At 35.6% G+C, this 25942-nt stretch overlaps 1 protein-coding gene across 12 annotated transcripts in view; it reads left to right on the top strand.

The window, feature by feature from the left end:
• LOC127809787 (fructose-bisphosphate aldolase-lysine N-methyltransferase, chloroplastic) overlaps nucleotides 1-24497 on the top strand; it is a 77173-nt gene extending 52676 nt beyond the window's left edge. For 10 of the 12 annotated variants that reach the window (XM_052348876.1, XM_052348880.1, XM_052348878.1 and 7 more), the window contains exon 15: nucleotides 17077-17471. In XM_052348876.1, the coding sequence (XP_052204836.1) occupies nucleotides 17077-17226 (150 nt within the window). In that variant the 3' untranslated portion in view covers nucleotides 17227-17471. Of the gene's footprint in view, nucleotides 1-17076; nucleotides 17472-23982 lie in introns of those variants that run through there. The other 2 variants (XM_052348875.1, XM_052348874.1) reach the window with 2 other exon arrangements.
• The last annotated feature ends 1445 nt before the right edge of the window (nucleotides 24498-25942 follow it).

Below are 25942 nucleotides of genomic sequence, written 5' to 3'. Positions count from 1 at the left end.
ATTGTTGCTGTCCAAAGCCTTCATTTCTTCCATCACAGCATTCTTCCTGTTTGTATCATCCAAAGCTTCATGTATATTTCTGGGAATAGAAGCTTCATCCATAATTACAGTGAATGCCTTGAACTGTGGGGATAATTTAGATAATTCGATATGGGATATTTCACACAAGATCTTACTCCTTTTCTGACTGCAATAGGTAGATCCAGATCACCGCTAGCTGCTATATTTTTATCTCATTTTCTGGACCAATCTCAGGTTCCAACAACTGGCTGATTTGAGGAGCAAGATTTTTTAGCTTTCTTGAGTACACTTTAAGTGGTTTTTCTGGACTCAATCCTTCCCTTAGGTCAGTCTCCCCTAGTTCATTTGGGCTGTGATCAGATATTGGGCTTGTAGCAGCTGATGGTTGAATATTGCTGGGTTCAATCGTTGCAGGCTGTGAACAAACAACTGCAGGATTTTCACAAGTAGTAGTGGGAGATATAGGCAGTGTGATAGGCATTGAAATTGTGGGATCCCAATGGCTTTCTTCCACTGGTGATGCAGTACTAGTGTGATAAAAAACTGTTTCATCAAATATTACATCACAAGAAACAAAAAATTTTTGTGATGTAGGACAATAACGCTTATATCCTTTTTGGGTAGGAGAGTAACCAATGAAAATACACTTGAATGATTTTAGTTCTAGTTTGTGACGATTTGGGCTGGTTTGATAGACATAGACCACACATCCAAACACCTTTGGGGTAAGAGTATTGAGAATCTGAACATAAGGAAAAGTAGTCATCAAGTTATTCAAGGGTGTTTGGTATTTTAGAACTTTGGTTGGGAGCCTATTAATCAAGTAAGCGGCTGTTAGAATTGCCTCCCCCCAATACCTATTAGGAGTGGAACTTGTGAACATCAAGGATCTAGCCACTTCAAGTAAATGACGATTTTTTCTCTCAACTATCCCATTTTCTCTCAACTGCCCCATTTAGTGAGTTTACTCACAAATAACAGGCTACACTTTAAGTTTGGCACATATAAGACAGATTCAAGTACTAAACCAGCCACATACACTTTTCCTTTTCCCTTAACTGAAGATATTGTTCCATCTGCCATTAACACAGTTAGATCCCTATTTTCCAATTGAAAATTTTCAAACATAGCCATGGATCCGATCATATGATTGGATGCTCCTGTATCCACAACCCAGCTGCTGTTGCTTATCCCTCTAGTAGTTAAGGAAAAAAATGAGTTACCTCTTTGGGTCAAAGATGGTGTTGGAGTAGCTGTTGCTGGCCTATCTAATTCCTTTGGAATATGTGCACCATTCAGTAATTTCTGCACGAAATCTACCTGATCTCCTGTTAGATTTAATCCCATACCTCTTTCGTTATTAGGAACACTTGCAGTTGTAGGTACACTTGTAGCGGTATAGGCTGGTCTTTCCTTCTCCTTCTTCTTCTTGTTTCTTGGTTGCCAATTCGGTGGCTTCCCATGAAGTTTCTAGCAGTTGCTTTTTGTGTGGTAGGGCTTATTACAGTGTTCGCACCACTGTTTAGCCCTCATATTTTCTTCTTTTCTTGTTGCAGCAAGGGCAAATCCAGTGTTGTGTTCTGCTGAAACAAGCATGACTCTCCTTCTGCTCTCCTCACGTCTAACTTTCGCGAATGCTTCTCTAAGTGTTGGTAGTGGCTTAAGGCCTAAGAGGCGTCCCCGAACCTCATCCAAATCCGAATTGAGGCCTTGAAGAAAGTCGAAAACCCTCTCTTTCTCCTGTGTCTTGTTATATTTCTGGCTGTCACTTGAGCATTCCCACTTTGGATCATAATTTAAATCCATCTCTTGCCACAACTCCAATAAATTGTTGTAGTATTCAGTAATAGAGAGTCCATTCTGTTTTGTAGTCCGAATGACTGCTCTAATCTCGAAACATTGAGCAGTATTCTCAAGATCAGAATATAGCTCATGGACTACATTCCATACTTCCCTTGCAGTCTTGTAAAACAGATAGGTTCGGCCTATCTTTTCTCCCATCGAGTTGATTAGCCATGCCATGAGAATAGAGTTCTCTACTTCCCATCGCTGGTAATCTTCGGATTCTTCTTGAGGTGTTGGAACAGTTCCAGTGAGGTAGCCAAACTTTCCTTTGCCCTTAATCACCAAAGTCACGGATTGAGACCACTCCCTAAAATTCCTGCTGTTTAGCTTATGCTGTGTGATTTGCAAAGTTTGGCTATCCATGGAGAAGGTGCTGGCGGGAATAATGGTAAGCTGCATACTCGACTGTTGGGACGCTGATCTGAGAGAGGATTCTTCAGTCGCAAGAATGACTGCTGGATTAGGGCTAGCCATCTTGATCGAGATACTCAGTTAAAAAATCGAGCTCTGATACCATGAACAAATTTAGTCTCTAGAGTAGGGAACCCCGAACTTAAGCCGAGTTTTTATCAATGAACTCGCCTCAATTGATTCAATAGATGGGAAACCTATTTATACAAGTTTCTATGTAATCTAATCCTAGAATTTAGGAGCTAGTACACAACAGAAAAATAAGATAAGAAAACTTCTATCTACTCCTATTATTTTTCCTAGATTTTAGGAACTTATCTAGCTGCATTTTTATCTCCTTTCTTTGATTTGCTGGAGGCTTATCTACTGTGCATTAGCTTCTTATCTGCTTCCGTGACTTCTTCATAAGCTAGGACTCTTTCTCCAAGATTCTCCAATGCTCTCATTTCTTCCTGCATGGCTAGCTTCCATTTACGATCCTTTAAGGCCTCATCCACTAATTTAGGAATGACAATGGTGTCTAGGGAAGTGGAGAAGCTTTTGTGCCTTTGGGACAGCCTGTGATAAGAAAGATAGTTGGCTAGAGGATGCTGAGTGCATCTTCTAACCCCTTTTCTAATGGCAATAGGGATATCCAAATCAGTAGGGTTAGAATGAACAGGATTAGGGTTAGAATGATCAAGATTTAAGGGACAAATCATTTCAGTACCTAGCTGGGAATTAGATGCTGAACCTTGTTGAGGTTGAGAAATAGGTTGCTATCTCATGTGGTACACAAAAGGGGAGCCTTTGAACCTTACTGGGGATGATCCCTCAGTTTTACCTGCTTGCTTAGGGCTATGGTGATCACTTGGAGTAGATGAGTGATGATCATTATCAAAGATAAGTTCTGATCCAATAGATGCAGTAGGTTCTGATGTCTTGAGAGGGAGTAAATCCAGACTAGGAAGGGCTAAACCTTGGTCACCTATCAATTGATTCTTCCCTTGGGGACCAATGTTAGAAGAACCAAAAAAGGTTTGAGACTCAACAAAGGTTACATCCTTCGAAGCAAGAAATTTCTTAGTAGAAGGATGATAGCATTTGTAGCCTTTTTTGGGTAGGAGAATAGCTAAGGAAGATACATCTAAGAGCCCTAGGGTCTAGCTTGTCTCTATCTTGTTTAGGAATGTGAACAAAGGCTATACAACCAAAAACTAAGTTGAAGGGAATTATGCAGACTGATGTCAAGAAAATGAGAGGAAAAAACTGGAAAGGACTTTGATGGCCAATAATTTTAGAAGGCACTCTATTGATTAGGTAGGTTGCAGTGAGGGCTGCCTCTCCCCAGAAATTCTTAGGAACATTGTGATGGTGGAGAAGAGTTCTAATGACATTTAGGAGGTGTCTCATCTTCCTCTCAGCCACTCCATTTTGTTGTGGAGTGTTGATGCAGGAAGACTCGTGAATAACCCCTTTTTGCTAGAAAAATTGATGCAAGTGCTGGTTAAAATAATCCCTTGTATTATTAGTCCTAAATTTTTGAATAAGAGAGCCAAATTGAGTCAAGATAATTGTATAAAAGTGAGGCAAAACAATATTAACAATAGCCTTGTCCTTTAAAAGAAATACTCAAATCATTCTAGTGCAATCATCTATAAAAGAGATAAACCATCTAGCCCCAGAACAATTGGGAATCCTAGATGCCCCCAAACATCGAAATGAATTAATGTAAAAAGGGTGAGAAGACAGTTTATTGCTAATAGGATAAGAGACTTGATGACGCTTTGATATTTCACATACATCACAATGCAGGGTACTAGGATCTCATTGCTTGAACAAAACAAGAAACATAGTTCTTAGTAATTGAAATGGAGGGTGTCCCAGTCGATAGTGATGAAGCCAGATGTCAGTAAGGGCTGGATGAGACTGAGATATGCGGGCTATCTTAGGTTGAGACCCATTAGGTAGCAAAGTCTTCCTCTTTAGAACATACAACCCATTCCTCTCCTCAGTAGCACCAATCATCCTCCCTGTGTCCATTTCCTGAAATTCACAAGTGTGAGGAGAAAAAATAACATGACAATTGAGATCCTTGGTGAGTTGATGAACAGAAATCAAGTTGGTTGAGAAGTTAGGGACATGTAAAACCTGTTTGACAGGAAGATTCGGGCTAAGAGTGACCATGCCCCAACCCTTTATAGGAATAGATGTCTCATTGGCAATGATGATTTGTTTAGGAGTGTCAAGAGACTTATAGGTATCAAAAACAATGGAATTACCTGGAGGATTACTTTGTTGGGCAATAGAGCATGATTCATCCTGGATGGTCTTTAGGAACACCTTGAGTTTGCTGATTTTATTAGCATTCAGTTGGTCAAGCTTCGGTCCAGTCACTAAGTTTGCCTTTTCCACAACCTCTTCTTGCTTGTTGGAAAGATAGGCATGATTCCTAGAGGGTATGTTTCTGAATTCCCCTAGTTTTTGTAGCACAACCTCCTCTCCATGCAACTTGAAGCAGGTTTCTTGAGTATTTTTAGGTTTTTTATAGTAGGAGCACCACAAACCTTCCTTCCCTTGCGACTTGGACTGCCCATCAGTCTTTCCTTGTTGAGATCTGAACTTTGATCCTTCTCCTTCTCCTTTATTAGTTAACATGGCTGATCCTTTAGAACTGGTTTCCCCCAACATGGCTATTCTCCTATTCTCCTCACTTCGAACAACAAAAAAGACTTCATTGAGAGATGGAAGCTTTTCTCTTCCAAGGACTTGAACTCTCACTTGGTCATACTCGATGTTGAGTTCGATCAAGAATTCTACAATTCTATCTCTTTCAAGAATAGAATTGAGGGTAGCTGCATTTTCACCACATACCATTTTAATGTCCTGGTAGTGGTCAAGCTCTAGCCAATACCCATTCATCTTTTTATAATATTCAATAATTGTTAATGCCCCTTGTTTAGTATTACTCAATTTCATCTTAATTTCAAAAATAATCAAAGTATCTTGGACTTTAGAGTAAGTACGCTTAATTGTCTCCCATATGTCTTTAGTAGTGGACAAAAACATATAATTTTTACTAACCTCCTGCCGCATAGCATTCCACAGCCATAACATGATCATGGAATCTTCTATATCCCAAGTTAGAAACTCGGGATTTGATGCCTTGGGGCTTGGAGCCGTTAGGTGACTTAGCTTTCCTCTTCCTTTAAGGAAGGTCTTTACCAATTGAGCCCATTGTAAGTAATTCCGTCCAACCAATTTGTAAGATTGATTCATCCTGGGTAGATCGTCGGTAGGCAAACTTCCCATTGGAGTATCAAGTGTGTTAGTCTCTCCGGTCATAGATGGAGCAATCTCGGAAATTTCAGACATGATTGGAGAGTTAGATGGAGTAGAATAGTGCAATGAAGGCAGAACAGTAGGAAGTAGTTGAGGGCACCAATGGCTGGGGAATGGCAATGAAGGCCAGAAAGAGGTACAAGGTGCTGGAGGGCAATGAAGGTCGGAATAATCTCATAAGCAAGGCTTTGATACTATGTAAGATTGGATGAAAACGCTTAAAACTTTCATTAACATAGAGCCCTAGTTATAGGGTTGATTATTTACAACTTTTGGAAAGATTACAAGAAGGAAAGATTACAATAAAACACATTAGAAAAGTATCCTAATTTGGAATTAGGAAACTATCCAAAAACGAGATTTAGAAACTTTCAAAAACCTTAGCATTCTAGAAGCAGTCATGGATGGCTTCTTTCCTTTCTCTTGAACTTTCACACGTCAACATCCACAAATTCTGTCCATTGACAATTGTCTCTTCATCGGATCCATCCTTGAAACCAAGCATTTGTGACATCATTCAAGTTGGCAGAGGCTAAAGTAATTCTCTGTTGATCCGGAATGTTATACAAGGTAAAGAGCTTTTGACATCGCCTGATCCACCACCTAGTGTTTCCACAGTTAAACACTGGTATTTCCAGCTTTGGCAATGGAAAATAAGGCTGATTAGATGCAGCCTGTACTTCATGCCTCTTTTCTACAGCTCTTTCAACTATATTTTCTCCAATTACAGCAGGTTCAATTTCTAACTCTGAAGAACCAGCTGTCTTAGGAATTGTTCCATTTCCTTGAAGGATTGGATCAGACCGTTCCTTAGGAGGAAAATCATTTGGAAGACTCGCCTGAGGCAGTTTAGAGAACATAAGCATGAATCTGTCAAATCTTCTTGCTAATCCGTTCATGGAAGCCTCAAATTTCCTGTCCAGTGCAAGAATTGCATCATGATTTCAGCTGGATCTAGATTCCAGTGAATCAACTTGTGCTTGGAGATCTGAAACAGTTGCATTCACTTGTTGCAATTGTGCGTTGAATTGCTTCATCCGTGTTCTATCAGCCATTGCAATTTTTTGAGAGAAACTAAATCGGTGGCCTAGGACTTGTTCTGATACCAAAATGTCAAGTTCTCAAATGGGACAGGGAAATTCTCTCGTAATAGAGAGAATTTAGGACAGATCTTATGGAGAAATTGGAGAGAGAATTGAAGGAGGAAGAAGAGGAGCTGAAGAGAGAGATGGGCAGTTTCGAGAGAGAAAGACAGAATGTTCTTCCAAAATGTACTTAGATGCTCTTTCATTCAACTGGATTAGTTTATATACTAATCCAACATAGGCGGTAATTAATGAATTGGTGCCAATGAGGCTGCCAAGCCAAAAGTACAAAACAGCCCTCATATTAATTCCTGACAAAAAATTTCTAGCAATTTTCATCTCATTTTTAATTTTTAGGTTGTTGAGTGTGAAATAAAATAAAGAAAAATAAAGTAAATAATCCCACAGTAGGCAAAAGAGATTTATAGTGGTTTTGCAACACTTGCACCTGCATCCATTTCTACAAGCTTCAGCCCTACCTTGCATTCCACTAGTTAAACCTAGAGGCTTTTTACCCATGCTCACTTTAGAAACTTGTACAAATCCCCCTAGGTCTATGAAGCACGAACACAGGGACATAGGACATAGGGACATGACATTTTCGAAAAATTAGAACACAAGGTTGGGATACGTTAGTTAATAAACTATTTTTTTTTTAAATTTCTAGGGACATAATAAAACCAAAACTATATTCTAAACTTGTAAATATGCATTTAAAACAAAATACAAAGTTCCAAATATAAATAACTCTAATCTCATTACTCATTTTGAATTTAAACACCAAAAGATCTAAAACAAGTGTATAGGATTAAAAAAAAATAGATAGTTAGAAAATATATGAATGCAAAAGGTAAATCAATAACCTTCATTCCTTTAGACTTAAGCTGCTTCATCCTTAATTTCATTAACATCATCAATATCATCCACAAAAATCACGCCCTCCAAGTTTGGTTGATCCCGAGAAAGATTAGCAATTTCAAGCATCCCAATATCCCCAAACAAATCTCCAGTTATAACCCACATGTTAGTCTCTCCTTGGGGATTTTCTTGACAAAAGACAAAGGTTACTATGAATGAAAACCAAAACTTCGTGCTTTGGAGTCATCTTGTTTCTTTTCATAGAATGCTCAAAAAGGTTAGCACTCCAATTTCTTTCACAACATGAAGAGGATGATGGTTGCATGAGCAATCTAAATGCTAACCCCTGAAGCAAAGGAGTTGAAGAACAATGGAGGCTCTACCATGTAATGGGATCCATCAAGTATCTATCTGCTATAAGGTCACTATTTGCAAAAAGTCCTCTCTCATCAATAAAAAATCTGTAAATTCAGTTGCAACTCTTAACATGTCCCTCATTATGAGAAAAATATCTTTTCATGCACTTTTCCCATTCTTTATTTACTTTAAAATCCTTGTGTGGAGCAATTCAATTTGGATATTATTGGAGTCACTTTTCACTGTAAAACTTTTAGTAAAACATAGAGTAAACAGGAAAAAAACATAAAAATCAGTTTGAACATAAATGACAAACAAAAACTCAATATAAAATTAAACTAAAAACATAGAGAAAGGATTAGCTTTGATTCAAAGAATGAGTTAAACAAGTGTCATATACCATCTCATAAAAGACAGAAGATTTGGTTAGCCTTTTCCCCTCATGCCTATATATTACCTTTTCACATTTTCAATAATAGAATCCCACATCTCGTAAACTAAATGGAGGCAAGGTTTATCTATTTCACAAACTCTAAGCATGTTAGATATGGGCATTGTGGACTCAAGTATATAATCAACACCATCCCACCAAAGTTCATCCAAATCTTGTCCCTCACCAACCTTGCCTTAATCATATCATCATCTTTGTAGCATGAACATTTGTCATTGATCACCATTGATTGTAAACCGTGTTCGATAAGCTTGAGCCTTTCTAACTTGACTACAGTAGTTACAAACTGTGTATCTGCAACAGATGGCAACTTCAAAGGAACTGCTGAAATATAAAAAATAGAAGAAGGTATTGCGGAAGCAATGGTAAAATCTCAATGTTATGTTAGACAAAGAGATAGAAAAAAGAAAAATGTGAGAAGAAGAAAACTAGAATTTGGAGAAAAAATAACTTCTTCTTAATGAAATGAAAGCTTACATTAAAACTCACACTTCTACAAAGGATAGAAATGAAGTCCTATTTATATAGGACTTGAATACATAGCATTAACCAAATAAAACTGAAAAGCTATAAATAAAACTTTAAATGTAGGATGTTTTGCATTCCAAAATGAATGCCAAACTTCAGTTTGCATTCCAAAAATGAATGTCAAACTTCAGTTACAAATGGAAAATATAATAATGGAGACATAAATGAAAAAACAGAAAATTAAACCAACTTTAATTAAAGAAAAATATCACAAATCTCAACACTCCTCCTTGAGATTTTTCTTTGTCAAACCCAACTTGTTGCGTAAAAATTCAAATTGACCACACGGTAAAGCTTTTGTGAGGATGTCAGCAAGCTGAAATTCTGAATTGCAATGAGTGAGCTTGATCTTGCCTTCTTTCTTTGCTTCCCTCAACAAATGAAACTTGACTTTAATGTGTTTTGTTTTACCATGTTGTACCGGATTGGAGGCTATAGCAATAGCAGATTTGTTATCAGAAAACAATTATGTAGGCTCCTTTTGTTCATATCCTAAATCACCAAGCAATTTGCGAAGCCATATTGCTGCTGAAATATATTCAGCTTCAACGATGGATTGAACCACAACTTCCTGCTTCTTTGAGTTCCAAGAGAAAACCCCAGTGCCAAGAGAAAAAATATAACTAGAAGTGCTTTTAGAATCATCAACACAACCAGCCCAATCACTATCAGCATATCCAATCAATTTCAAGTCACCAATGGACTCAAACCAAATTCCAAAATCAAGAGAATTCATATATCTTGAGAGCATACTTGCAGCAAACATTAAATCCGGCCTGGATGCCGTCAAATATAGCAAACTTCCTACCAAACTTCTAAAACTTGTAGGATTGGAGAGTTTCTCACCATTCAAAAAGAATGCATTATCAACCATATTGACCCTTGCTATCTCCACTCCTTGTGGGTCATAAATAGTACAAATACCATCTTTGAAAACCACAGAAAATTTGCTATGCATCAACTGAGCAATACTAAGCAAGTTTTGAGATAATCTCGGAACAAATAAAACATTAGAGATTTTCTTTTCACCTTGCTTAGTATGCATGATGACATTACCTTTACCTTCAGCTAGTATCGTCTCTCCATGTCCAAGGACCACCTTTGTCCTTATAAAATTGTCAATCTGGCTAAAAAGACTAATATTTTTAGCCATGTGGGTTGTGCAGCCGCTGTCAATAAGCCATGAGTTTATATCTGTTTCAACAACATGAGAAGCCATAAACAAGAAAGCTGTTTCTTGCTTTTGATCATCTGCATGATTAGCTTGCTGTGGGGGCTGTTGGGATGATTGGTTTTGCTTGGCACGGCAAAACTTTTCAGTATGACCATTCTTATCACAATAATCACAATGGTAGACTTGCTTGTTTTTGTACCAGCAATTTTCCTCAGCATGATTGGTCTTTTTGCAGAAACGGCAAGGAGGAAATTTTCCCCTCCTTGATACTCCTTTTCCCTTGCTCCCCTGATCTTCGGTTGCCTTACTATCATCCCTTGCAACAGATTTCTTGCCTTTGAATTTGGCATTAAAGGCACCTTCAACATGATCCTCATTACGGATTGCATCCCTTTGCTCTTGGGCTTGTAATTTGCTGATTAACTCAGCTATAGAGAGAGTAGTCAAGTCACAAGACTCCTCTATGGCTGAGATTTTGACTCAAATCTGTCAGGGACACTTACCATTATTTTTTCCACAACCCTTTGATATGGAAAATCTTCACCAGCTAATCTGATTTGGTTCACAATAGTCATCACTTTGGTAGTGTACTCCTTCACAGTGTCTGAATCCTTCATCTTCAGCATCTCAAACTCTTTTTTGAGGGTTATTAATTTAACAGCCTTCACCCTTGTGCTTCCTTCAAACTCCTCTTTCAACTTATCCCAAGCTTTCTTGGCTGTGTCACAATCAATAATCCTTGCAAAAATAGGATCTGATAAAGCAGCATGAATACAAGATAAAGCCTTAGGCTTCTTTGACTTCTCCTCCTCATGTTGTCTTATTTGATTCAAGGTTGGATTTGCTCCCAATGGTGGAGGATCAGCATCATTCAAAATAGATGCCCAAAGGCCAAGTGCTTTGAGATAGGATTGCATTTTAACAACCCAAAATTGGTAGTTGTCACCATTAAATTGTGGAGGGGTGGAAACACCAAAATTAGAAGACATGCTGTAAAGTATAAAACTGGAATTCTCTTCTCTCAAACAAAATTACAGCTCTTTAAGCTCTGATACCACTGTTGAAATATAAAAAATAGAAGAAGGTATTGCAGAAGCAATGGTAAAATCTCAATGTTATGTTAGACAAAGAGATAGAAAAAAGAAAAATGTGAGAAGAAGAAAACCAGAATTTGGAGAAAAAATAACTTCTTCTTAATGAAATGAAAGCTTACATTAAAACTCACACTTCTACAAAGGATAGAAATGAAGTCCTATTTATATAGGACTTGAATACATAGCATTAACCAAATAAAACTGAAAAGCTATAAAAAAAACTTTAAATGTAGGATGTTTTGCATTCCAAAAATGAATGCCAAACTTCAGTTTGCATTCCAAAAATGAATGCCAAACTTCAGTTACAAATGGAAAATATAATAGAAAATATAATAATGGAGACATAAATGAAAAAACAGAAAATTAAACCAACTTTAATTAAAGAAAAATATCACAAATCTCAACAGGAACAAACTCATTAAAAATTGTCACTTATATAATGATTCATAATGAAAATTTTAATTTGGCAAGCATCATGATGAATTTCTGTGATCCAACTGCATGCATCATAAGCAACTTGATTATTTTCATGGCACAAATATTTTTCAATGCCAAATTCAATGTATGAACCACACAAGGAGTCCAAAAAATATTTGGAAATAATACTTCAATGATTTGCCCAACACTTTTACAATTTCTAGCATTATCAGTAATTGCCTGAATCACATTATCAGCCCCAATCTCATTGATCGCCTCTTGCATCAGATCAACAATAAATTTCTTATCTTTAACTTCCCTAGAACAGTCAACAGCTTTCAGAAACATGGGTTGACCATCTGAAACTGCCATAAAATTAATTAACGGTCTCCTTTATGAGTCACTCCAACCATCATTCACAATAATAACACCATTCATCTTCCAGGTTCTCTTGATGGGCTCTAACAATATTTCAACATGTGCTTTTCTTGGAGCAAACTAGCTCTCAACAAATTATATCCAGGAGGCAAATAATCAGGAATTGCACTAGCAACATGATAGGTATAAAAACTCTCATAATATGGATTCCTAGCAAGACGAAACGATAAACCAGCTGAATAAAACACTCTAGCAACGTGAGCATCCAATTCAATACGGGGTTGCACATTAATAGCTTTGGAAAGAGAACTACTATTTCTACCACCACCTTCACTCACAAGTGTTCCTCTTTTTTGAGCCAACACTTTCTTGTACATGCCCCTGCCCAATTGTCCTGATCCCATAGTCTTTGGTGAACTACTCTGAGAAGGCAAAGGAAATTTTTTTTTTCGGCTCATTCTTGTTTGCTATATTTTAGCTTCAACATCTAACTTTTGTGATAGGGATAGAATTTAGGAGGAAGAAAACCTGCTGCAAATTGCAATGAAAAGAAGAGCAGAGAAGTCGTAGGAGAATGATTCAAGAGAGATATAATTTTCTTCATTCCTCATAATAACTAATACAATTCAAGCGTTTATTAAATAGACTTAAGCAAATCCATTAAACTAAAAAATAGGAAAGCACTAACAACAAACTAACCCACTAATATCCACTAATATTATCTAAACAGAATAAATAAACTTAAATCAAATAAAATGACCAAGTATTAACCCACTTAGCCATATCCATATTGCCATCTCCATTTCTTGTGCTATCTATTTTTATTTTATTTTTTTGCATGTATCATTTTGTAGCTCAATTAAATCACTTCCTGAAATTTTCTTACAAGGTCCAGCACCTTCTCCTGATATTTTTAGCAAGTGTTCTAACCCTTGTATGTGAGCCAGATTACTTCACTGCAAAAGTTACACCACCATTGAATGTTCCCCCTCTTTTGAGAAGTATTAATTTTCATAACATATCTCTACAAAGGCTTTTCCAAATTTTGCTCTGAACAAATATTAATATCATCAACATTAGAAGAAGAATCCATCTCTGAGTCCAAGCAATTTGATAAAAATACAAAATACATATTAAATCAAATAATATATATAATTTCTGATATATTATATTAAGCAATCTAATTTCTAATATATAATAATATAACAAAAGATGTTCTTAAAAGGCCAAAGAATAACAGATAAAATAATACATAAAAAGCGAGACTATAAAAATGATAAAATAATATTTACATATATGATGCAAATAAGAGTAGTAGTCATATTATAGTGCAATTTGTAAAATCAATTTTAGGATTCATTGATTCATCAATCAGAATACCTGAATATATTAATAATTTAATATTATAACTTTTAAGCACAATTATATTCTAAAATAAACAAACTTACAAAGACAATAAGGCATACATACAGTAAAGCATACATACAATAAACAAGGAAGACTGGAGGTGGGCTCCTCACCAAATCAAACTGTCACGACCCTAGGGTTTAGCTAGGGTCTAGGAAGGAAATGGGAAGAATTCGGGAGAGGAACGGAGAAGAAATTGGAGGGAGATATAGTGTAGAAATCAAGAGAAATGAGGGAGAGCAAGGAAAGAACCAGAAAGATAAAATAGAGAGGGAAAATATGAATTTATTATATTCTTTCAGTATACTTTTCTCTACATACTATGGCCTATTTATAGGCTGTTCAACTAGAAGTAGAGTCTAGGAACAATACCATGTGCACTACAAAGAACTAATAGCATTTCCTAACCAACAATGTAACCAATTACAGCTTTAACCCTAAAATACCCCAAGGGTCGTGACACAAACTTCTAGCTTTGTGTCATTCCCCTTTTGGACTCTCCATTTTCTTCTTCAGTCTGATGCTAGCGTACTCCTGTGTAGATTATTTCCCTGTTTCCGGAGTACTCAAGAGCCAACTAGAAAGCTGGAGGTTAATCTAACCTTCACTTAATTAGTCTTTGTTACCCCATTAGCTCCAAATCTCAACCTTAACCAAATTTCACAGAATTTATATTTTTAGAATCCTCTTATTTGCCTTTTTATAATATATGAAATGCAGGTAATTAATTCTCCATTAGTCTTCCAAATTTGAGCCCGAAGCCAGTTGATTAGCTAAAATAGTTCACCTATTTCAAAAGTTGACTGGCAAATTGACTGTTAGTTCTAGTACAACACTTCTTCACGTAGTCATTATCCACTCCACAATCAACTTATGGTCGACTGTTAAGTCTACTAAGTGGACAGTCAACTCCTAAGTCAACTTAAGCTAGATGTTGGCTTCCACAATTCTATTCTTCCTACAACTGACCTCCTTAGGTTGATTCTCATCTCTTCCTTCACTTAGTCTCTCCTTTGGTCCTTTAACGAAGCACAAGGTGTTACACAAACAAACAACAAAGGATAATTGAGTTGAGCAAAGGTAGTGAGAGTGTGGCACCTCGTCTATTTGGAAGTCGCTAGCATGGCTCTGCTAAGCTGACTAAGTTCACCTCCTTGACACTTAAATGTCCTACTGAGGTCACATCAAGAAATACTGTAGTCAGGACCCATGCACTAATTGACCTGTGAATTCAAGGCACCCCCTCCCTGCACGCACGCAAGATCTATGTCGAGACTTGGGGTAAGTGTTGGGAACCTCTAGAGTAGTTGCTAAGCAATCCAAATCCTCTTTAACATGTCATCATTAAATCTCACCAATGCTCTTAGAGTTTAATTGTGTGCTTTGTTCATTACTGACTCAATAAGGCCTTTGGACTGGATAGCTGACTCCACAATCAACTTCCTTTTAGTCAATCGGGGTAGTTTGGCACCTTTGATTAGTTGAAGTGAACTAGCAACTGAACCTAGTAGTCGACTCTTCTAGTCCAGCAACCAACTCATGGTTGACCCTCCAAGTTCTCCAAGTTTCATATGTATAGACCATAGTTAATTAGCCCCGTCGATTGCTAGCCTAGGGCTAAGTCAATTCTAATTGACTCCCACCACTGCTGGGTAAACTCCTTTGAACTAAATGCGTGCCCTTAGGTACTAATATACCTCAAAACCACTAAAGCTCTTTTACAATGCAAGATAGACTTATATTACAACTATACTGTAACCTCCAAACCCTCATGACAATGGCTATAGTTCAGAATGAAAGACTCAAAACACAACGTAAAGCTTTAGGTGGTGTTCTCTTTGTCTTTTAATTTTCAGTTTTGAGTTTTGAATTTTATTTTTAGTTTTGTATTTTGAGTGTCTGTTTTGAGAAAATTAAAAACATATTATTTTTTTCATTCTGACAAATTGTTTCTCAAAATTGAAAACTTGAAAACGCGTTCACTTTGAAATTTGAGAAAAAAAAATTTATAATATTTTATTTAATAAATTTGATTATTCATTATTGATAATATTATTTTTATTTTTTTATAATTTAAAAATCTTTAGGTTCAACTTTTAGTGCATACACTAAATTAGATGTTTGGTTAAATAATAGAATAATATAATTAATGATTAAACTTAATTAATAATAGAAACAAAATAATTGAGAAATTAGTTCTTGCCCCTTCCCAGGCTTCCCATCCCAAGCAAAGCTTGCTTCAACTTCTTCAGGAAGAAGAGACAGAATAGGCGAATGGCGACCGGGGATGGGGAAGAAGAGACAACCAACGTAATCGAACGGTGAAGGGGAAGAAGAAATGATTGGCGTAGGCGAAGGCGAGGCGCGACGGATCTGGATTGCTAGTCATGGCGGTGACAACTCGCGGCAATGATGGTCGTGGCAGGCGCGTCACCAGCTAACCAGGAGGAGAGAGAGGAAGAGACAGAGGACTCCGATCTGGAAGAGAGAAGGAAGAGCGAGACCGCGGTCGGTTTGCGACGGAGATAGTCATGGCAGGTGTGTCGTCGCATAGCAAGGAAGAGAGAGAGAACTCTGATTTGGAAGAGATAGACGACGGTGAGCGGCGATGATGGCCTTGGCAGGCATGTCGCCGGCCAAGAAGGAAGAGAGAGAGGAAGAAGGAAGAGAGAAGAGGCAGCAAGAGGACTCGGCAAGTGCGCGTTTTGATTTTTTGGCCGCGTTTTGGCTAAAAACAGTCAAAAACGATTTTTTGTTGTTTTGGATTTTTTTTACAAGTTTTTTTCTTGTTTTCGAAAATGCGTTTTTGAAAATAAAAAAGAGAACGGGTTTTCAGTGTTTTGCAAAACTGAAAACTCAAAACGAGTTAAAAACAACAAAGAGAACAGGTACTTAGCTATTTGAAAATCTTTTCATTCCCCTGGAGTATGATGGAACGGTTAGTTAGTAACATACATGCAAACATGCTCAGTAAAAACGTACCAGGGAATGCGGAGCACTTACACACAAATACAACCATGCTGGCAGCCACTAACATGCACAAAACACATTTTCAGGTGCACCACTTCGGTTTTAGCCATTCCTTTCACGCCTTGCCAGCTGCAGCCTACCGAAACATTTGGTTCAAGCTTTTGAGATGTCTTACCATGGCTTTCACAATCCCACAAAACATATTTAATGTTTGCTAGAACTGTTCTGTGTACTCTTCAACCAACACATGATGCGGATGCAAAATCATGTTGAATGCATCAAATGTCAGACCTAGCCTATTTAGAACCTGACCCCACTATTCTACAATACGCTGCAAGAGAACTCAGAACTCAACAAATTTTATTTTACGTCTTAGTTTTCTTCTCAAAAACATCTTTTACACGATTATATTAGCATGGATGTTTGGAAAATTTTGTAGTTTTAGCTTTTATCCTTATCTCAAATACATTGAATAAGCACACTAAACATTTATCATTCAACATATTTAACAAAACTTGTCAAATGTGGGAGAAAAAGTTAATATAGGGAAGCCAAAACGAAATCAATAGTTAATATTTGATAGAGGATTGCCTAACCTATTCATCTGCAAGGATTTGGAGATTATTTCCCAGGACATTGTATACTAACCTATCTCAACCTATGAACCAAACATGCACCAAGTTTTCCAGTTATATTGATGAAGTTTGATAGAGGATTGCCTAGTGTGAAAGCTTACTTATCTTTGTAAGCATTGTGCAGTCAATGGGGCCTCCCAGCTCGTCCGTCAGTTTTGATAAAGCTGCTCTTAGGAGACGAATGGCTCGTGATCTCCTGACCGGCGAGCTTCGGGTCCTTAAATCTGCTTCGGACTGGCTAGAAAACTACTGTGCCACATTATCAGAATGCTGAGAAGTAGAAAACTGCTCAGCCCTGGTCCACAGGTATGTTCATGTAACAACCCGTTAGGTGTTTAAGGTGGACAAAAATATTATTATAATAATAATAAGTGTAACACGTATTATATTTTAAAAGGGAAAAATAATAATAAGATATAATGGGCTTGAGCAATTGGAGAATTGAAGGATGTTGCCGTGCATAGCTTGTACATGGTGGGAATATGTATTGATTAATAACAAATATTTTGTATTATGGCATATGTGGGTAGATGGGTATACTATATAATATATTAGCAAGGAACGGAAAATTTGGGAGAAGCTGGGGAAAGTTGAAAAAGTTTAATTGAGAGTGAAGTGGGTTGTCGAAAATGCAGAGGAGTATATGGATGTTATATGATATTAAAGTTTGTTATATTAATATAGAACATTGATATGTTGCCTATGTCGGATAATAATTATGTTGTCTGACACTAATATAATTTTGCCATATTTGGGCAACATATAATATTCCCCCACTCATTTGCCCAGCCCCTCCCCACATGCACCTCACCTCCATCACTCCCTTCCCAAATTTTCAATTAAGCCCTTATCACCGGTGCCCCCCAAATTAACTAACCCCCACCCAAATTAAATCGTCTAAGTGAATTATTTTTAATACAACAATAACATATCCAACCTTTATTTCACTATGTGGGGTCGGCTACATGAATTCTAGACTTTCATGTATTTCTGTCTTTTGTCATATCCTCATTTAGATCCATATATTTCATATCAAATTTTAATGTCTTTCCCAAAGTCTTCTTGGGTCTACCTCTACCTCTTTTTGTGACTAATTGTTCTATTTCATCAACTCTCATCACAAGAGCGTCTCTTAGTCTCCTTCTCACATGGCCAAACCATCTTAGTCTAGTCTCTCTCATATTCTCCTCGATTGGCACTACTCTTACTTTATTACGAATAACTTTATTTCTAATTTTATCCTTTCTTGTATGTCCGCACATCCATCTTAACATCCTCATATCCGCTACACTCGTCTTTTGCTCATGCTGGTATTTGACTGCCCAACATTCTGAACCATACAACAAGACTGGTCTTATAGCTGTCCTATAAAATTTTCCTTTCAATTTTAATGAGATTTTACCATCACATAACACCCCCGATGCATTTCTCCATTTTAGCCAACCTGCCTTAATTCTATGTGCGACATCCTCGTGGATTTCTCCATCTTTTTGAATCATTGATCCCAAATATCGAAAATGGTCTTTTCTTTGTAAGATTTGGTCTTCTAATTTTATTATAACATCATCCACTCTTGCATTTTTACTAAATTTGCATTCCATATATTCTGTTTTCTTTCTACTTAATTTAAATCCCTTAGATTCTAAATTGTTTCTCCACAACTCAAGCTTAGTGTTCACTCCTTCTTTGTTTCATCCACCAACACTATGTCGTCTGCAAATAGCATACACCATGGCACATCTGTCTGAATATCTTTAGTGAGTTCATCTATTACTAGGGCAAATAAGTATGGACTTAGTGCAGAACTTTGATGCAGTCCTATTGTAGTTGTAAATGGTTCAGTATCCCCTCTGCATGTTCTGACCCTTGTCTCTACACCATGATACATGTCCTTAAGGGCTTGTATATAGGCTATTTTGACTCCTTTCTTCTCTAAAATCCTCCATAATACTTCTCTAAGGACCCTATCATAGGCCTTTTCTAGATCTATAAACACCATATGTAGGTCCTTCTGATGATCTCGATACCTTTCCATTAGACACCTCAGTAAATATATAGCTTCCATTGTTGACCTACCAGACATGAAACCAAACTGATTTTCTGACACCTTTGTTTCCTTTCTGAGCCTCTGCTCTATTACTCTTTCCCAGAGTTTCATGGTATGACTCATTAACTTAATTCCTCTATAATTTTCACAGTTTTGAACATCTCATTTGTTTTTGTATATAGGAACCAAAGTACTCTTCCTCCACTCATTTGACATCTTTTTTGATTTAAGGATGGCGTTAAATAGTTGCGTTAGCCAGGAGATGCCCTCTTCTCCCATGCATTTCCATGCTTCTATTGGTATATTATCTGGTCTCACTACCTTATGATTTTTCATCTTTTTTAATGCTTGCCTTATTTCATTTGAACTTATGCGTCGATAGAATGTGTAGCTCACATTCCCTTCGGAGTTACTAAGATGTCCCAACCTAACTCTTGTGTCACCACCTTCATTGAATAATTTTGTGAAATATTCATTCCATCTCTCCTTAATCGCTCCCTCATTTACTAAAACATTTTGATTGTCATCTTTTATGCATTTCACTTGATTTAAATCCCGTGTTTTTCTTTCTCTTGCTTTAGCTAATTTATATATATCCATTTCTCCATCTTTTGTATCAAGTCGTTTATATAGATTCTCATATGCTTTTGACCTTGCTTCACTAACAGCTTTTTTTGCTGCCTTTTTTGCTTCTTTGTAATTTTTTTGATTTTCTTCATTGTTGCATTGATATACCGCCTTATAGCAAGTTTTCTTATTTTTAATTTTCAATTGTACCTCTTCATTCCACCACCAAGACTCCTTAAGGTTAGGGGCTCTACCATTTGTCTCTCCAAGGACTACCTTTGCCGTGCTTCTCAGAGCATTAGCCATTTCTTTCCACATTTGGTTTGTCTGTCTTTCTCCATTCCATTCCCTTCTACCCCTTAATTTTTCTTTGAAGATTAGTTGTTTCTCCCCTTTTAAATTCCACCACCTGATTCTTGGATTTTGTTTTATATGATTTTTTCTCTTCCAATTTCTTACTTGGACGTCAAGTACTAGAAGTCTATGTTGAGTAGTCAAACACTCTCCCGGTATCACCTTACAATTCCTACAACATAACCGATCCTCTTGTCTCATGAGGAAGTAATCTATTTGGGTGCTTGAGGTGATATTTTTATATGTGATTAAGTGTTCGTCTCGTTTTCTGAACCTAGTATTGGTTATAATGAACCCATATGTCATAGCAAAATCTAGGATAGATTTACCCTCATTATTAATTTCCCCGAATCCATACCCTCTGTGTACCTCTCTATATCCGTTTCTGTCTCTATCTACGTGCCCATTTAAGTCACCTCCTATAATCACTTTCTCTCCTCTTGGTATCATTTGTATGAGTCCCTCTAGGTCCTCCCAGAATTTTACTTTTATCTCATCACCTAACCCCGCTTGTGGTGCATATGTACTAAAGATATTCATAGTCATTCTTCCTAGACTAATCTTCACCATAATAATCCTATCCCCTACCTTATTCATTAAGCTTTTATCCATAATAATCCCCACTCCATTTTTCGCTCGATCAGTTCCTGTGTACCATCTTTTATATCCAGCTTCTGATAAAGTTTTTGCTTTTTTCCCTACCCATCTCGTCTCTTGAAGGCACATAATATTAATTTTTCTCTTAATCATCACATCCACCACTTCCATAGCTTTGCCTGTTAATGTTCCTATATTCCATGACCCAATTCTTAATCTATGATTTTGTTTTTGGCCTTGACTTTGAATTTGATTTTGTTTTTTATTTTGATTTTGGTTTTGGTTTTGATTTTGGACTAGCTTCTTTACCCACATCCGTCCAAGCAAATGCGGGAACCCTTGCTCATTTACCACTACATCCGGGCGCCGATGCAGCGGCCCTAGCTCACTTGTCACTACACGGGGGCAGTATAGCGCGTCGTTATGAAGGGTTACGCTCACGCCCAAACGATTTTTCATAATTTGTCTAGAGTTCATGTTTTGAATCCGACTAAGTTTTACGTTGGCTGTCGGCTACCTAACACAACCCTCCTCCTTTATCCGGGCTTGAGACCGACAATGAATAATAATTAAATAAATTATATAAATTTAAATTTAAATTTAAATTCAATAATAATTAAATTAAGAGATAATAATTTTTATTAATAAAATGATCACACAATATTCAAAATGCATCGCCAACAACATTAATATTCATAACAACTGAATTGAGAAATTATTAGTTTTACATCAATCTAATAACTAATGAAAAAAACACTAGTCACGTGAATTTTATCCATGTATATATATATATGTATATAATATTATATTATATATAATATATTATATTATAAATTAAAAAAAAAAGAGAAGTCGGTCATTATAAAGGGGACTAATAGTGAATAGTATATATATAATATGTTATATTGTCTTGTATATATATATTATATTATATAATATATATTAAAAAAAATTATCAACCATTTTCTAAAAGTTGTTGTCTAGTCAGCATATATAAACCTGACATCCACCCATTGGCAAATCGATGTGAGATTCGTTAAGATCATTAATTGGTTCCTAAGCACCCAGTTTGTCCCTCTTTTGGGATTTCACTATCGTCGATTTAGCAGGTTAACTCTGATATCAACTATAACAGTCTAGGTAATCACTTTTTAAAAGTTATTTAGCTAGTATATAAACTCGATATCCATCCACTAGTGAATCAATGTGGGATTCATATATTATAAATATATATATATACACACGCGACACACAACACTTTTCATGGCTCTTTTCTTATCTTTATTTTTTTAATTATATATATTAAATTATAATAATAATATAATATATTATATATATAATAATATTCTATTTATTATGCACCCGTGAACTCCCTTCATAATGGTCGGAATATAACATATTATATATAATATAATATTATATATATATATATATAAACACATGGGCAAAATTTACGTGAATTTTGCCCCCATTCTCTCATACGCCTAGCAGCCGTCATTTTACTATTTTAAATAATATTTTTTTATTATAATATATGAATAACTATTACACGTGTATAATAGTTATGCACATGTATAATAGTTGAAAGGTTGGAAGGTAAATTGTTCATGTAGAGGTAGGGTCATGGTGTGTCCTATCGCCTCTTCAGAATTCTCGTCCACATGACATAAAAGGTGGAATTTGCGGGGAGAGTAATCGTTTTTTGAAAGTTCACTCCGAGTATGTATAAATTATAACTGTATCTGAATTTACTCGGAAGACGAACTAGTGGGAAAGGTTGCTCTCCCCAGGATTATTTGGGCAAAGCTCGAACACGAGTTATAAAAAAAAAAAAATTCATCACACCATGAGAATAATTTTCATAGCTAATATCTCACTAAAATATTATTTTTTTAATAATAATTTTATCAACTATTAATACTTAATAGAAATTTTAATTTATACGATATATAATAATTTGTAGGGCATGGCTTGCCACAAGTTTTTTTATTCTTTAATATATACATTATATATTTATATGTATACACAACTTCACGCGGAGAGAATTAAAAACAAAATCACCCTCGGGCATAGCCAAGTGACAAAAGGACAGGCTGAAAAACTTAGTTGGGAGCTCTCAATATGAGTTCAATTTTTGGAGAAAGTAAAATACTTTTTTTTATTTTTCTGGAGAAGAATCTTAGGGATGACATCAATAAGAGGCCAAAGGCCCACCACCACCTTGGCCACTTAGGCATATCTCATAATTTATCTTCTCAGTATAATTCTAGGGATAGAATGACTGGTGATGCCTGTGATGGGGCGTAATTCCAAAAAAATTCAAAATCACTCAAAGCTTTAAAACCCCTTTAAATTAATCCCCTCCAATTTCAATGGGCAATCTCTTTTATTATGTAATTAATAATTAATTTTATTATATAATTAATAATTATTAATTTTAATCAATACTTATTAATTCTACTATCTATTATTACATATGTATTACACACGGATAACTATTTTCTTTTAAATTAATTTTATTTTTTATTTTTTTAATATTAACATATATTTTAATATAACATAATATTAGATTATATATAATATGACAGCCGTCCTACTGCGTGTCTATTGCACACCCCTTCTTTTTCTTTTCACTTATACTATAATATATTAATATATAATATACTCTATTATATATATATATATATTTGTGTATGGAACAGTTCACGTGAAGTCCGCTCCCCAATCTCTTATATTATATATATATATGGGTATATTCACACTACAATTTAAATTATAATATTATATATATAGGTATCCAAGATTCATGTGGCTTTTCCACCATTTCCTCAAAATTTATTTTCTCTATTTCTATTTTAATATTATAATATTATTATATTTAGGGGCGGGGGATTCCCCAATCTCAAATCTCTTTTTCATTGCGCTCTTTAATTCAGCCATACTTTCGTATATATATATTAATATAACAAATTTCAATATCATATTGCATTTTCGAGAGCCCTTTTCACTCCCAATTTAACTTTTCCAACTTTCTCCCAGTTCTCTTAGTTTTCCCTTTTCTCGCTTATATATTATATAATATACCAAATAGTCACATATGCCATAATATAATATTTATTGTTAATCTAATACATATTTCCACTATATACAAGCTAGCATGGCAATATCCTTCAATTTTTCAATTGCTCAAGCTTATTATGTCTTATTATTTTTTTTTAATATAATACGTGTTACACTTATTATTATCGAAGACGAATCTAAGAGTAGATTTGAGGGAGAACTAACCCCAGATCCATGAATATTTCAACCCTTTCTCCCCCAAATAGACCTCTAGAGGAGAGTTGAATCTTGGGGTGGGGGTGGGGGCTATAGCCCGTGCCTTTCTCCTAAATCCGTCCCTAATTATTATAATAATATTTTTGTCTTCCTTAAACACCTAACGGGTCATTATAGTTCATGCCTTAGATTGCGAAGTTTTGCATCTCAGCATTTCATAGATGTTGGATCATGTTGCTCGATCTGCAGAAGGCTAAACATTGTGGGTTGGGGCATGATTTGCAAAGCAGAAGAAAACTTTCATCTTCCAATGCCATTTTAGAGAATTAGTAGGAGATGCCTTTTCGTCTACTGCCCATTGCATCATTGGCTTTTGTTGTAAATTATTTCTTGGACCAGCAAAGCAAAGGAGTTATGCTTAGCTGTGAGTGAGGAATTAAATGGAGGCGTTTTATGCTGCCATCAAGCACATATAGTTATATTAAGCCCCCACTGGATTGATGTGAACTTGCACCAATAGTTCTATTTATATCTTTAGCTGGAACAACCAAACTGCAATATTCATTATTTCTATTTGATTTATAAGACTCCGTTTGGTAGATTACGTTTATATTGTGAGATTCGCACTGCAATTTGTCTTTCAATGGCAAGTGTCGGTCATCGAGTGGCCGAACCAACCCCTACGACAGATCTAGTGCAAAAAAATGCTATTGGTACTTCATCGGCTATATAATATAGCGAAAATATCTAAAATACTCCTCACTCAAAATGATGAAGCACTACAAGAAAAAAGATATTTCGTGACGGGCTTTTTTTGTGATGAGGTAAATTTCCTCACCAAAGATCACTTTTGGTGATGAGATTTGGTGAACTTTTGGCGAGGACAATAAAAGGTCATTACCCAAAATTTACACTCTAATTTTTTGCCCTCAAATTTTTCCCGCCATTTAGCGAGAAAACTTTCAGTGATGATATTATTACTTTTGGAGGCGAAAAATAGCCATCATTAAAAGTAATTTTTGTGACAACTAAAAAATCAACATTAAAGTTTATCATTACATTTTCCCACCCTTCCCATTCCTTCCCTTTCCCTTTTTGATTTCTCTTCTTCTTGCGTATATCACTTGTCCCCTTAAAATAAAAAGCATGGCCCTTGCCAAACCACAATTAATTGTTGGCAACTTCATTTTGCTTTCGTTAATTTTGATTTCTCCTAACTTCTCCAAACTTTATTTTGATTTGTCTGTTTTTTTACTTCTATTTTCTTGAAATCAGAAACATGGAGTAGCCGTCACTATTTTTTTTTTCTTTTTCATCTTTGATTAATTCTTAATCCCAACAGGTTTTTTTTTTTTTTCGATTGTTGCTACTATAATAACTCAATATTTTGGAAATAATAATAATAATAATAATAATTTAATTATATATCTGAAATGATTTATTCGTTAGAGAATTGTAGGTTTGAGTAATTTAATAGAAGAATTAAGTTTTGTATTTGAGGTTATTACTAAAATTTGTGGCTAAGAGGAATTCAAGGGAAAATATTAAATTTACCATATTTTTAATAAGGAAGTGGTGGTTAATGGTTAATATATTACATTGATAATATTGTACTAAGTTAAAATATATATTATGTATTGGAAAAGTAAATGGTTAAGAAGGCAATTGAAGCTTCAAGCTTTTTTTTGGCCGTGCAACTTGCCCCCCCACAAAGAAAATCTTGTAATGTATAATATGAAAATTTAATATATATATATATATAAATAGCATAGATATTATATAATATGAAAAATTTTCAATTGAAATTAAATGAGGGTGCAATCATTCACCTGGGAGGATGAAAATGTGAGATTTGGAAGCTTTAATTTATCTTCAAGCAAGGCTGGATGGTTTGCGTATATGAGTAAATGAGTAAATTAGTAAATATGTTATATGATATATTGTATTATGTTGTATTAAGGTATGGTTGTATTTTAAAGAAAATAATCAATAACTGAATAATATAATAATAACATAAGAGAGCCATTTAAATATATGTTTAGAGGAATGTGTAAATATGTTGTATTAAATATGAATCTAAAGTTGATATATATAAGGTAATAGCATAAACTATATTATTTGGGGAAGGAAGGGGTTTTCCATGTGTTGC

This window comes from Diospyros lotus, chromosome 9 (assembly GCF_014633365.1).
Source record: "Diospyros lotus cultivar Yz01 chromosome 9, ASM1463336v1, whole genome shotgun sequence".
NCBI lineage: Eukaryota > Viridiplantae > Streptophyta > Magnoliopsida > Ericales > Ebenaceae > Diospyros > Diospyros lotus.
This window is presented reverse-complemented; position numbering and strand designations above follow the sequence as displayed.